General features: G+C 35.5%; 1 protein-coding gene across 1 annotated transcript in view; it reads right to left on the bottom strand.

Annotated features, from left to right (window-relative positions):
* Window positions 1-13,926, bottom strand: part of Ano3 (anoctamin 3) — a 248,104-nt gene that overhangs the window by 152,598 nt on the left and 81,580 nt on the right. Inside the window, 2 exon segments of the mRNA XM_051183796.1 lie at window positions 533-651; window positions 13,696-13,767. Coding sequence (XP_051039753.1) covers window positions 533-651; window positions 13,696-13,767 — 191 coding nt within the window.

Here is a 13,926-nt window from a genome sequence, read left to right as displayed (position 1 = left end):
CATATGTAATGGATAATGGTAGAAATGCTTTGATAGCTGGAATATGAGTGGCCCAGACCACTAGAGGTGGTTTCCATAGGAGAGTAAGAGTTGGAGGTGGGCGATCCCAAAAATTCAGTAGTATATTTGAATAAGATTTCTTTGACTGAACTACTTATTTTATTTGTATTTCTGTGTTTAAGAAAAATAATTAAAGAAAAATAGGTCATGAATTAGAGAAGGAAATTAAGGGACATAGAGGAGTTTTAGGGATGATGAGGAAGATTTAATTAAAAATAAAATGATTAAAATTAAAGAATAAATTAAAAAATAAAGAGGGGATTTTGGAATTGTTAAATACTAAAATAATTGTTTAATAATACAAATAATTCTAATGTCAAGAAATAAATTTTCATGCTTGATACCTTTAAGAACTATATTAACATGAGTGTCTAGATTTTCTAGCACTAATCCAATCATACAGACTAATGTTCAAATAATAATTTTAAAAATTACATTACAAATTATGCATTGATAATTCAGTTCAAATTACCTTAGATGATTTTGTCTTGGATTCAGGCTTATCCTTGATAGCAAAGTCATTAAGGAGACGAGATCGATCGTAGTTGGCATGTTCAGATTCATCCATGTAATCCTTATCTTTACCCAGAGCTGAAACAAGAGATAGATAGATACATAGATAGATAGATAGATAGAGAGAGAGAGAGATACATTAATTTTTGACTACCCATTTAACTCAGAAAATACAACAATTAAAATCTGTGTCTTTTGGCAAACACCATGGTCCTTGACGCTCATGTGCAGGCCATCGTCTCTAAAACAAAGTTGGGGAGAAATGGGTGCACACCCTTTCCTGACCTCTGGTGCCATGGCCTTCAGGAGGACCAGACATGATGCAGAACTTGAAGGACATGGTGGGATGTCTGTCCCTGAGGGTTCAGGACAGGTGCAAGGGAGTGAGACTACTAGGAGTGAGTGTTGCTGTCTATTGTCAACACAGTGCTCAAGAGCATGGTGGCCATGTTTACTTCATCATAGCTGCGTACCCAGTAGGCCCAGGTGTCACCCTGGATCCAAAAAGACCTCTCAGAGCACATCAAGGACTTCAGCCACATCCTTGGTGATGTAGTTATCACTCATCTGAGCTTTAGCCAAGAATTCTTAGCCACAACAGAAGCCAAACAAGTAGCCCAGTGGGAAAGCTCTGTGTGCTCTATTTTTGGTAGTAAATGTAAAGCAGGAACAGCAAGAGAAAATAGTGCAGGCTGAATAGGAGACTCCATGAAACACTGAGCAAGAATCCTTGCTGCATCGAGCTCAGAAAAATTTGGTCCACCCAGAACCTCTCTAAGAGGATGGCCATGTTACAGAAAAATATGTTGCTGTTGAATACAAGACTTTAAATAAACACCCAGAGCCATGTAAACTATTTTGGACATATCATCTGATTTGAAGTTTTAGATAAGAGATATTTGTAATGAGTAGATTCTTAACAATATTTTTGGTATTACAAATACATTCATTTGGGGTTCATTTTCTTAAAGTTGAGTAGTTTCAGAAATCTGATTTTGACTAAAGGGTTAAAGAAGTCTACAAACGTGAACCACAAAAGAAATGTTAAATCATATTATGAAGAATATATAAATAAGGTGAATAAAAATTACAATTGTAGCCAGGTGGTTTTGGAGCATGCCTTTAATGCCAGCACTCTTGAGGCACAGACAGATCTCTGTGAGTTTGAGACCAGCCTAATCTACAAGAGCTAGTTCCTGGACATCCTCCAAAGCCATAAAGAAACCCAGTCTCCAAAACCAAACAATAAATGAACAAATAAATAAATGCCAAAAAGTGTAAACATTTAAATGATTAGAATAATAAAACCATAGGAAATTATATGTCTATGAGTAATAATTAACATAAATTATATAATAGGAAATATCTATGATGGTTTTTGCTATCATAAAGAACTCTTGATGAATTTTACACAATTCACATTTCATAAGATCAAATTCCTCATTAAATGCTGTCTTTTCAAATAAATAAGAGTTATTGATATATTTATCTTATAAAATTTGTTTATATCAATCAAACATGAATTTTACATAGATAATAGTATACAGCATTTTTAAGAATTCAGCCAATTTACTTCTTGTAGGGAAGAAAAGTAATGTTACTCACAAAGTAACAGTAATTTATTTAATTATCAACTTTAAATATATACTATTTTATGATACATATTAAGCTACTGTGACATTAATATTAATATAACCTGTTTATGCATCTTATCCCCTTAGATACAATTATCAAACTGTGTTTGTTTTATGTATGTAAAATGTATTTAGTGGTTAAATTTACTATTTAACCTAATTACAATAACATGGCCACAGTAATGGTTCTCTGATTGACAGTTACTATTTGCTCATAGCTAGAAACTTGATATACAATCTTTCCTTCAACTTAATAACTTTGTAAAGTACATTATTTTATTTGTATTTAATAATAAAATAAGTAACCTGAGAATTAATTACCATGAAGTTATAATGCTAATAAGATGTTTAAAATGCAACATGTCTAAGTATGATTCTAAAGCTGATATTTGTTAATATTAAATAATGTTACATATAGACTAAGGCAAACTACATCTTATTCATTTAATAACTTTTTATTAAACAACTTTTCTAAATAAAAGACTTAAATACAACTTTTCCTTCATAAAACATATATGAAAGAGAAGAAAAAAATTCTAATTAAGAAAACTATGTTGAATTACTATGCCATTGGAGTAAATACATAGAAGGAGTGAAACAAGTGATGTAAGATGTGGTGGTGTTAATTCAATAAAGTGGACAGTAAGGACATTTTCCTACAGATATGAAGAGGAAGAGCAGAAAGTTACACATGAAAACTGGAAAAGAGTTAATCCAGTGACAGTACAAATTCTAGACTTTTCTCTTGCTGTTACATGTGATAGAAGAAAGCTGCCATTTTAGATTTTATTTGAGAAATTACCAAATCCCTCATCCCTTCAACTTGCCTTTTTGTTTGTACAGTATAGAGGGGATAGTATGCCTGTTTGTTCATTTCCTTCCTGTCCCTATCCTTTTCTTTCTTCCCACATGAGACAGCAAGTAGGATACCCAAGTGTGGTTAAGCAGGAAAAGGTAAAAATAGATCAGACTGGGGATCATGCACTGGCCTGTGGGTCAAAAAGCTGCCAGAAGCCAATCTTGCCCTGGTATTTCCTATCCTAGTGACAGTTTTCTTCATTCAATAGATAAATATATTTAGCTGTTCAGTGTACTTTAGGTGATCCTAGCTGGGATAGAGCACAAAGCACAATAAATGTATTTCCTACCTTAATGAACTTGACAATGATAAAGAGAAACAACACACATATTAGAAACTGATACAGTCAATGAGAAATAGAAACCAGAAGAGAAGGTGGGAAAAGAAATACTGGGTAAGGAAAGTCTAGTGTTTTTAAAAATGTTTCCAAGGACTGTCAACCAGATCTTACCCTGAAATAAAATGTCATTGCATTGAGGTAAGTGATTTTCTGTGGAAGCAGAATACAGGTAAAGAATACTACTAAGGCGGGTTTCTTAGGTAGAGCAATGGCAGTGAAGCTATTGGGGGCGGGGATGAGAAGGGCATGGCACAGTGTTATCTAAGAGTGGCAGTTCAGGGAGTAGGGTAGATACTATAGAGTTGTGAACTATTGAACAGCTTTTATCTTTATCTAGTTAAATAGGTGGCGCCAGAATTCATTTAAGCAGTAGAATGACATCATTTCTATTTTAGTAAAGCCAATACTGTAAAGAAAAGAATAGACTGAGGTGCTAAAGGAAGATGAAAGACACTAACTAAGCCCTTGTAAAGACTGGGAAAACAGGGTGTGTTTGCATCAAGATGAGAGGGATCAAAGAGTCATTGAGAACTAAAAAGAAAATTGTAATGAATATAACATACAAAAGAGATAAGTCAGCAGCAGTCTCAGTATTCATGGCTGGGGCAACAGAAATAGGTGTCAGTGTCATGCATTATTTCATCACATCTTTAAAAATCATGTCAACAGCCTTGTTTCTCAGCCTTTAGGATATTGAGATTATAACTTGAAGTCCTCCATCCCATGTGTGGCAGAACTGGAGAACTTCTAATCCACAATTGTACTTGGAATTCCTAGACACTGTCCATGTTAAGTCTCAATATGTATATACATACACACATACATACATACATATATTCATACAGCATTTTAGAAACTTTCAAGCAACAGAATGTTCAAAGAGGGACATATAATGGGAAAATATTGTAATTTCTTGTTCATACTATAACAAATAAAGCTTGCCTGAAGATCAGAGGGAAGATCTAGCCACTAACTAACTATGGATGTCTGGAGGTCTGTACAGACAGACAGGAAGTGAGATGGTTGTGCAAAGAAAGGAATATAGGCGGGAGGAGACATTAGCTCAGGATCTGTTCAGTCAGAGGATTCCATGAAGATAAGAGCTCTAGTGTCTGGCTGTTGTTTTTCTCTGGTCTTTGAGCTTTCAAACCCTAATATCTGATGTGGGTTCTTATTATTAAAGTAGGTTTGCATGAGTCTCCTAATATAAAGTGGGAGATAATAAAATATATGTATTCCTTCCTAGGATTGAGTGGAATAGTCCATGAAAAATTACTTTAAAACATAGTATTAAACAAATATATATTTCTTCTGTTTGTTATTAATTTAAAATTAGTGGCACACACCTTTAATCCCAGAGCTCTGGAGGCAGAGGCAGGCAGATCTCTGTGAGTTCATGGCCAGCCTGGCCTACAGAGCTAGTTCCAGGACTGGTTCCAAAGCAATACAGAGAAACCTTGTCTCAAAAAAACAAAACCAAACAAACAAACAAAAACAAAACAAAACAAAAAATCTAGTACTTATGTATCTGTAAGATAAATAGAATTTGGAGTTTCTGAAAGCAACACATCTTTCACTTTAAATTCTAAGTAGGTATCCATGTTAAAAGAATAAATTTTCCAGCCAGTACTAAAATTATAATTTCAATAACTACCTTATTCCAATTAGGTCAATATTCTCTCTCATAATGTCATTTTATCTCATTGCTTTATTATATTTTACTAAAGGTACAGAGGGGCACCTGTAAAAGGATGAGGGTCTTCTTGGAGAATTTTGAATGTGTGAGAACATTATTAGTCTGTTTCCCTAAATTGAAAATTTTATATTTATGTGTATTTATAGTTTATTTGGATTACCAGAATACCTAGGAATGTACAATTCAGTAATTATAGTGAATTAATGTTATTCTCATGCTTTACATTTTAAACGTCTTATACAACCTACATTCTCGTACTTGACTATCACAAAAGATATTAATTCTATTCTCTGCTGGATTTCCACAGAATAAGAAGGGATTAAACAATGTGTTAATGTTTAAAATTCAGAAAGTTGCAGTACAGATGGTATTAACCTAGGTAATATGACGCAAAATTGGTATATTAAACTGTAACATTTAAATGATATCAATACATTTTAAAAATAACTATTATCCATGTGTATGATTTCTTGGAAAAACAAATCCTTAAACGATCCCTACATAGGTTATTCAGGGATTAAACATAATAAGCACCCAGGAACTGATAAAGTATTTTTTATTTCTGCATTTCACATTTGTCTCTAACCTTATCTTATTTCTGTACTTCTGTTGTGAGAGAGTTCCATCCAGGCTCTTGATGGTACTCAGCAGACCACACTATGACTCTGCACCTGTATCTATTCCAGTTAGCATCTTATCACATTTCAAGGAAAAATTTACAAAGCATCCATTCCTAACAGGTTGTTGCTTGTTTTACCTTGTGAGGAATAGCACCCTGGAGAGCAAAGTAGCCAGTGGATGTTCTCTGTAAATGTGTGTATATATCAATATACTCTGACATATAACCTTTTCTCATTCCTGATCCTAAAATATTTCTGGGCATAAAAGAGGTACAATATACTATGCTTGATTATAGGGATCCAAGTGCCTACATGATTAACAAGGTCTCTGAATTTTTTTTTTTAATCTCAAGTAGGGTTTCCTAAGAAAATCATATAATTTTAAGTCGCAGTACTCATGAAGAAAAGTAAATCAGTTTTGGGACAGAAGGGGAAGCTGGTGTGGATTTGATTTATTTTAATGTGAGGTTTTGAGATAAGAGCAATCTTATGATGAATGAAAAGTTGGTTGCAGCACTTTTAGTGAAAGGAAACCTTAAAAACTGCCCTACATAGAACAGACCCAGATACCACAGGGCCTCTGAATGCCAAAGTAAGTTTATATTTTAAATGGAATGGGAAACCCTGGAGAGATTGCAGCAGAGAAATAATGAGAGTTAATTTTCCTTTCATTATAGCACTGTGGAAATCAGACTGTAAAGATGCAAAGATGTAAAGATCATGGAGTCTAATTAGACAGCTACTGCACCAGTCTAGCCAGGCAATCACAGACTAGACTACATAAAGGAGTGAATGGGTTAAGCAGTGATCATATATTCTGAATGTGTTTTGAAAGTTAAATCAATATCTATTAGTTGATCAAGTTTGGTAACGTAAAATGTTTTCAATAACTGTAATGTCACTGAAAATGGTGTTTTAAGGATAATGCTCTTATTTCTATAACCCTTAAGTAGGTTGGAAATATTAGTAGGAAGTTATTTCTTATAACATATTTGATATGAAATGCTATTGGGAAACCAATAGAATTTGGCAAAGATAATGTTACTAATAGAAGACAGTAGAGATGATATAAGGAAAGCAAAATCACCATATACACATTTGGCCATATTATTCTTTTGTAAATTTATAATTAAATTAAAAACAGTTTTACTTTACATACTGATCCCAGTTCCCTCTCCCTCCTGTCCTCCTATTGCCCCCACCAATCTCCCAAGCCACCCCTCATCCACTCCCTAGGCAGGGTGAGGCCTCCCATGAGGGATCATCAAGTCTCACATAATTTGGAGAAGGACCTAGGCCCTCCCCCTTTATATCTAGGCTGAGAGTGTATCACTCCATAGGGGTACCAAAGCTTATTCACGCACTAGGGATAAATATTGGTCCAATTCCAGGGAGTGCATAGACTGTCCTGATCTCCCAACTTACACCCATGTTCAGGGTGCCTGGTTCAGACCTATGCTGGTTCCCCAGCTGTCAGACTGGGGTCCCTGCATTCCCACTTGCTCAGATCAGTTGTTTCTGTGGGTTTCCCCAGCATGTTCTTGACCACTTTGCTCATCATTCTCCCCTTTTTGCAACTGGATTCCACGAGTTCAGTGTTTAACTGTGGTTCTCTGCTTCTGCTTCTATCATACTACAAGGACATCTGTTGAACTCTGTTCATAGCAGCCTTATTTGTGATAGCCAGAAGCCTGGAAGAAACCTAGATGCCCCTCAATCAAAGAATGAATTAACAAAATGTGGTACATTTATACATTGAAATACTTATTACTCAGTGGAAGAAAGGAAGGAAGGAAGGAAGGAAGGAAGGAAGGAAGGAAGGAAGGAAAGAAGGAAGGAAGGGAGAAGGGAGGGAGGAAGGAAAAAAGAAAGAAAAGTGCAGGCAAATGGATGGAAATAGAAGAAATCATACTGGTAGATATTAGACATAAAGCAAAGTATAACCAGCCTACAATCCACAACCCTAGAGAAGCTTGGAAGCAAGGAGGACCTTAAGAGAGTCTTGTATCAACCCCTGGAGAAGGGGAAAGAGACAAGATCTCTTGAGCAAATTTGGAGTAATGGGGGGAGGAGGGAGAGGGGTGGCAAGAGGAATGGGAGGGGCATAGAAGAACATGAGGGATCAGGAAGACTGAGGCAAGGGAAAATTAAACAAAGAGAGCAAGAAAAGAAATACCTAAATAGAGGGAGCCATTATAGATTCAAAGAGAAATCTGGCACTAGGAAAATGTCCATGGATTAACAAGGATGAGCTCAACTAAGGACCTAAGCAATAGTGGAGAGGCTAACTTTAATGACCTTCTTCTATAATGAGAGCTATATAATTCTAAGAAATAAGTGACTACTCAGTCATACTGAATTACTGTATAACTGGAATTTTTTGTCCTGCCAGGTCCTGCTGTCCTTCTGAGCTTCAAATAAGCACACAAAGACTTAAAATAATTATTAAAATGTTGGCCAATGGCTAAGGCTTATTATTGGCTAGCTCTGTCTTAATTATTAAGCCATTTCTACTAATCTGTATATTTCCACGTAGTGTTGTCTTACTAGAGAATGACCAGACATGTTACTCCTTTGTTGGCTCCATGGCATCTCTTTGTGCCCCCTGCCTCTCTTCCCAGCATCCTCTTCTCCTAGCTCCACCTATCTTCTTGCCGCTATTGGCCAAACATGTTTTATTCATTAATTAATAAGAGAAACATATATACAGGACATCCCCATCACTACTGAACTGATAGAAAGCAAGCAAATGCCTTAACTTTATAATATGTGCTCTTATTAAAAGGCATTAATAACATTAACGAAATTTTGACATTACAGTCTGATTTGATAAATGCATGATTTTACGGACTGAAGTCAAATATAGTGCTTTTGATGAGATAAGTTTATTTTAGTTCTAAGTTAACAAATTTTACAGTGTATGGGCCTAATCAAACCTATCCATGCTTATTATCATTTCCTTGTCATTTTCCAATTTTAGTGGAGTCATAAAACTAATGATTTCAAAATTATCACTTTGTTGAATGGTTTGTGTGAGTACATATATGAAGAAATGGATAGTATGATTGTGTGCCCCTAGAGGCATATATGCACTTGTGTGTGTGCAAACATGCATTTGGGCACATGTTTGTGTTGTGTTATAAATACAGATTACAGTGACATCCTGGCTTTATGAGTTGTTTCATGAAAAGCAGAATTCAATATTATATCACAGACAAAAATGGAGGAAAATCATAAAAAGGTGTGAAAGTCTGATTATTTTTAACTGATCATTTCCCCAAGTACATTGCCTAGCAGCTTGACTCATAATTAAAAACTGAAAATATTACCAAATCAGTGTTATGTAGATACCAGTATCCATTTTACCTTAAAGATCGCTGTGCATATTGTAGTAATAAGAGAGAGCTCGAGGATTAAGATTTCTGGGGAACATCAGCTCTCTTTTGAAGAGCTTACCGTTGACTGTAAATTTATTTATTTAATGAGACCTAGTTTTCAAATTTGTAAAAGGGTGATAATAAAACTATCCCCTATGGGATTTTCTGAGAATTACATGAGTTGAAGCAGGAAAACTGTTGTAGAATAATGAGTTTAGTAAATTACTATTGATATGTTACTGAGAGACCAAACTAGAGCCATTTTAGAAAAGAGGGCCAGAAACAGAATATAGGGAAACTTAGCCCATGACAACTACAGCTGGCTCCAGGAAAAACAGGCCATCAGGACGAACAGATAACCACAATGGACCCTAACCCTGGGTTAGCCAATTAATAGAGTTGCAAAAACAACCTTTATGGGCATATATGGATCCAGAGATAAATCTATGGGAACCCCTAAAAGTCCCCAAGTTCCTCTAGATATCCCAGTCAATAAACTTTAAACCCATTAACCTCAACCTATCCTATGATTTTTGTCTATATAAACCCTTTGCTTGTGGGGTGTGGGACCTTCTCCTGCAGTGGCTGTGTTAGTCTGTGGTACAAGGTCCCTGCCTAGGCTTGAATTCAATAAAGTAACCTTGTAATTGCATTGGGTGAGTCATCTCCAAGTGGTGGTCTCCCTGGGGATTTTGTGGACTGGGTATAACAGGTACATCATAAGTATCATATTTGGTGGTAATAGAATCCCTACACATGGATTGGTATGGCAAAGACACCTATGTATTCATCAGAATTTAATGTGAAAATAAATTGAGTGATTAAACACATAAATGACTAAATAAGTATCTCTTTACTTTCTGGTGACATTGTTGCTATGGTAAAGCTATGCTTATTCATTGAACACAAGAATCAAACTATAAATTATTTATTCTAATTAACAAATAATATCATCCAGATGCAGAAACATTAAATAAAATGCCATGGTGACATATCTCGTAGATACAAGAATGTTTTGATTGATGGATGGCTAGAGTAGAAAAGTACATTTTAACCAAAAAAAAAATATGAATTTTATTAGGCAACTGTGGTGGTTAGTGCCAATGTCATTTGAGAGGATCTGGAATCATCTAAAAGACAAGCCTATGGGCATACATGTGAATGGTACTCTAGGTTAGGCTAGCCTTTGGCCATATCTGTGAAGGACTGAATTGATTAAGTTAACTGAGGTCAAACGACCTACCCTACATTCCTCGGTTTGTGTGCTGAACTGTATAAACGTAATAACTGGCTGAGCACAAATACCTCTTGCTCTCGGCTCTTAACATGTGATGCAAAGTGACCAGTTGCCTCAGCCTCCTGCCTCCATGGTTTCTCCACCACGATGGAGTAACTTGAACCGTGAGCCTAAATGGACCCTCCTTCCTTAAACTATTTTGATCAGGATGATTATCATAGCAGCTGGAGAAGTGACTAAAGCTAATCAGCCCCTCAGGAAGCTTGAGCTCTAATAAAATAAAAAATATGGTTTTCCTTTGAGCAAGGGGAAATATCAGTCCTCAATGAAATGCTGTCTACAGGCAATCAGTTATACCACAACATTTATATTCTCATGGGCAATGCCAAGTAGTTGACCATGAAAAGGGAGTCATTACCTAGATGCACTGGTCTGGTTCTCAGTGCTTCGAAAATCCAATTCAGCACCTTCGAATGCATTGGTGCTCAACGCCTTCAGATGCAACAAGTAAGACTGCTTGGTGTTTGAAGGTGAACATGCATTGCTAAAATACTCATGTTTATTTATACTCAATGCTTCCTACTTCAATATATTTGACATCCCTTAAAAGATAATGCAAGCACTGTATTGCAAAGATACAGGTAACTTTCATTTTAGTTATTTGGCAGTTTGTTTTATATCATATTTTTTATCCTAACTCATCTCAGATACATGACTACTTCATGCTTCATGTCCACCTAACTTTGTGTTTTATATTTCCTTGTCAAGAGCAATTTGTGCTGTTCAAGCATCCTGACATGTATGGTCTTCTATTAGAGAGTGGTTAACTTACTGAGGACTACACTCTTAGAAAAGACTGGCATTTTTCTCTCACAGCAGAATGGACAATATCTCCATGGCTAGTCATTGAATTTCACACAAAATTTCCATCTCATACTGGGATTTGGTCTACAAGCTGTCATAACTTCTTGAGCTATGTCTGGAACTTCACTGCTGTGTCCTGTAGACACTGTTTCCTTCTAGTGACCTACCTCCTCATGATTTTACATTCTTTCTTCCTCCTCTTCTACAATACTCCCTGATCTGTTGGAAGGAGGGATATGTATGCTCAATAAGAGCTGAGAACTTTGCAGTCATTTATTCTCTACATCTTGACCAATTGTGGGCTTCATGTTATTCACCATCCACTGCAAAGAGAAACTTCTCAGAGACAGTGATAAAAGTATATATCAACTAGGAGCTACATCCACATAGATTATGTGGGTGTTTATTCACACAGATACTAGCAATTTTTCTTATAATCGCAGTTTTCCATTTAAGTATGTTTTGTGAAATTTGAAGTAAGTTAATTAACTTTAGTTTTTCTTTCCTTTTAATGTTAGTCTTACTATGAGCTCAGATTAGCCTGAAAGCTGTAATCTCTTTCAGCATTCTGAATACTAGAATACAGACTTAGACTTAGATTATAGACTCAAATTTGTGTGTGTGTGTGTGTGTGTGTGTGTGTGTGTGTGTGTGTGTGTGTGGTGTTAAGGGGCTAAGACCTTGCTGGGGAATCATAGACTCCAGATTGTCAGCTGGGGAACCAAAACAAGACCAAAACAAGCCCCCTGAATGTAGGTGTCAGTTGGAGGTCTTGGGTAGTTTACGGGGCCTCTGGCAGTGGGACCAGTATTTATCCCTAGTGCATGAATGGGCTGTGGGAGTCCATTCTCTATGGAGGGATACTTTCTCAGTCTAGACACACAAAGGATGGCCTAGGTCCTGCCCCAAATGAAGTGACAGACTTTGATGATCCCCTATGGCAGGCCCCACCCTCCCTGAGCAATTGGGGGAGAGGGGAGGGGGAGGATGGGAAAATGGGAGGGAGAGGGAACTGAGATTGGTATGTAAAATAAGATTGATTTTAATTTAAATGAAGATTATTTTAAAAAAATAAGATCTGTGAAATTGCAATGAGAGTATTTTGATTCTGGATATTTGTTGAAGTAGTAAATGGTTCTAATTTAGTGAAAAATTAATGTAAATTTTACTACCTGTGTGGATGTGTCGAACAACAATAACAACAAAACAAGTTCCCTCCTTCTCTCATACTCCCATCCCCCCAACTGACCCCCATCCAACCCCCTGTCCACTACCCAGGGAGAGTGAGGTCTCCAATGGGGGAATCAACAAGGTTTATCACATCATTTGGGTCAGGGCCTAGGCTATCCCCTATGTGTCCAGACTGAAAGAGTATCCCTCCATGTGGAATGGGATCCCAATATTCATTCATGCACTAGGGATAAATACTGGTTCCACTGCCAGAGGCCTCATGGACTTCTCAGAACCCCCACTGACACCCTTGATCAGGGGGCCTGAAAACCAAGTACTTTGATGTCATTTTGTTTTCAGAAAATGAGTGACTGAAGATCATGCAAATAACTTTCTTTTGTTCTTATTAAATGTAATATTAAATGTAACTTTTGATGTTTTATATTAAATGAACCAGATAATGTTTTAGTTAGAAAGTTAATATGGTAGCCTTGTTTCTATGTCACATAGATTAATAGTTATTATAAAAATATGATTAATTTGTAGTTCTCAGAATGTTGCCACCACACAGTTCAAGGGATTGAAAATGTTGAAATGTCTTGACAATGTTTTAAGAATTAAAACAAGATAAAAATATTTGTAAAGACATTTTTAATCTTGCCCTCATTTATGTTTACCTAGCAAATAAAAAAAAAGGTGGATATTCATGTCACCCCTAGACAAATTAACCCCTGATCATGTGTTGCTGGTGTGATCAGAGAATTTCAAAAACTCCCTGGAGTATCTGTTCTCATTAAATCACATAGGCAATGCATACACAGCAACAGTGTTTTCATAAAGCTCATGGTCAATTATTAGTTAAAAACAGATTCATTTTTAATTTTATAGGAAAAATATATAATATATAAAATACACACATATATACATATATATATATGTATATATATATATATATATATATATATATATATATATATTCTACTAATAGACAACCAGGTCAGATCTTTCAACTTTAATATCATGAAAAATATTCAGGTGTAAAATTTGATACATCTCATCATATCAGTGTAAATATAGTTATTTGTATAGAATGGGAAGAAATTCATAAAGTTAAAATTAAAATTCACTGACATTTTGTTATAGTATCATTCACTACAGTCTGCTTATATTATTTGAGTTTTAAATTGTATAATTATAAAATTCATATTTTTATAATCACTGCTCAAATGATAGACCCAGAATGAACAGTATTATGCAAAATTATTCTAGATTTGAAGGAATCCTTTATTTATGGAGAAAGGAAAATATATTAGAAATTAACTCACCCAAACAAAAGTCACTGAAGTCAGCAAAGGAACATTTGAGGGTAGAGTCATTTTTATTTTCCTCAAAATTAACTGGAAAAAAGAAGACACTTCATCATTTGGGAAAGGAAATGCATAACTATAAAGCTGACTATAATATCTGATGTCTTAATGATAATCAATTAAAAAGAAATATTTTAAGTTAATGTATTGAGATTTAAATTTTATTTAAATAATAGTTAAAACTTAGCA

The sequence above is a fragment of the Phodopus roborovskii genome, unplaced genomic scaffold (assembly GCF_943737965.1).
Source record: "Phodopus roborovskii unplaced genomic scaffold, PHOROB, whole genome shotgun sequence".
Classification (NCBI taxonomy): domain Eukaryota; kingdom Metazoa; phylum Chordata; class Mammalia; order Rodentia; family Cricetidae; genus Phodopus; species Phodopus roborovskii.
Note: the sequence above shows the minus strand (reverse complement) of the source record. Positions and strands in the feature narration are given on the sequence as shown.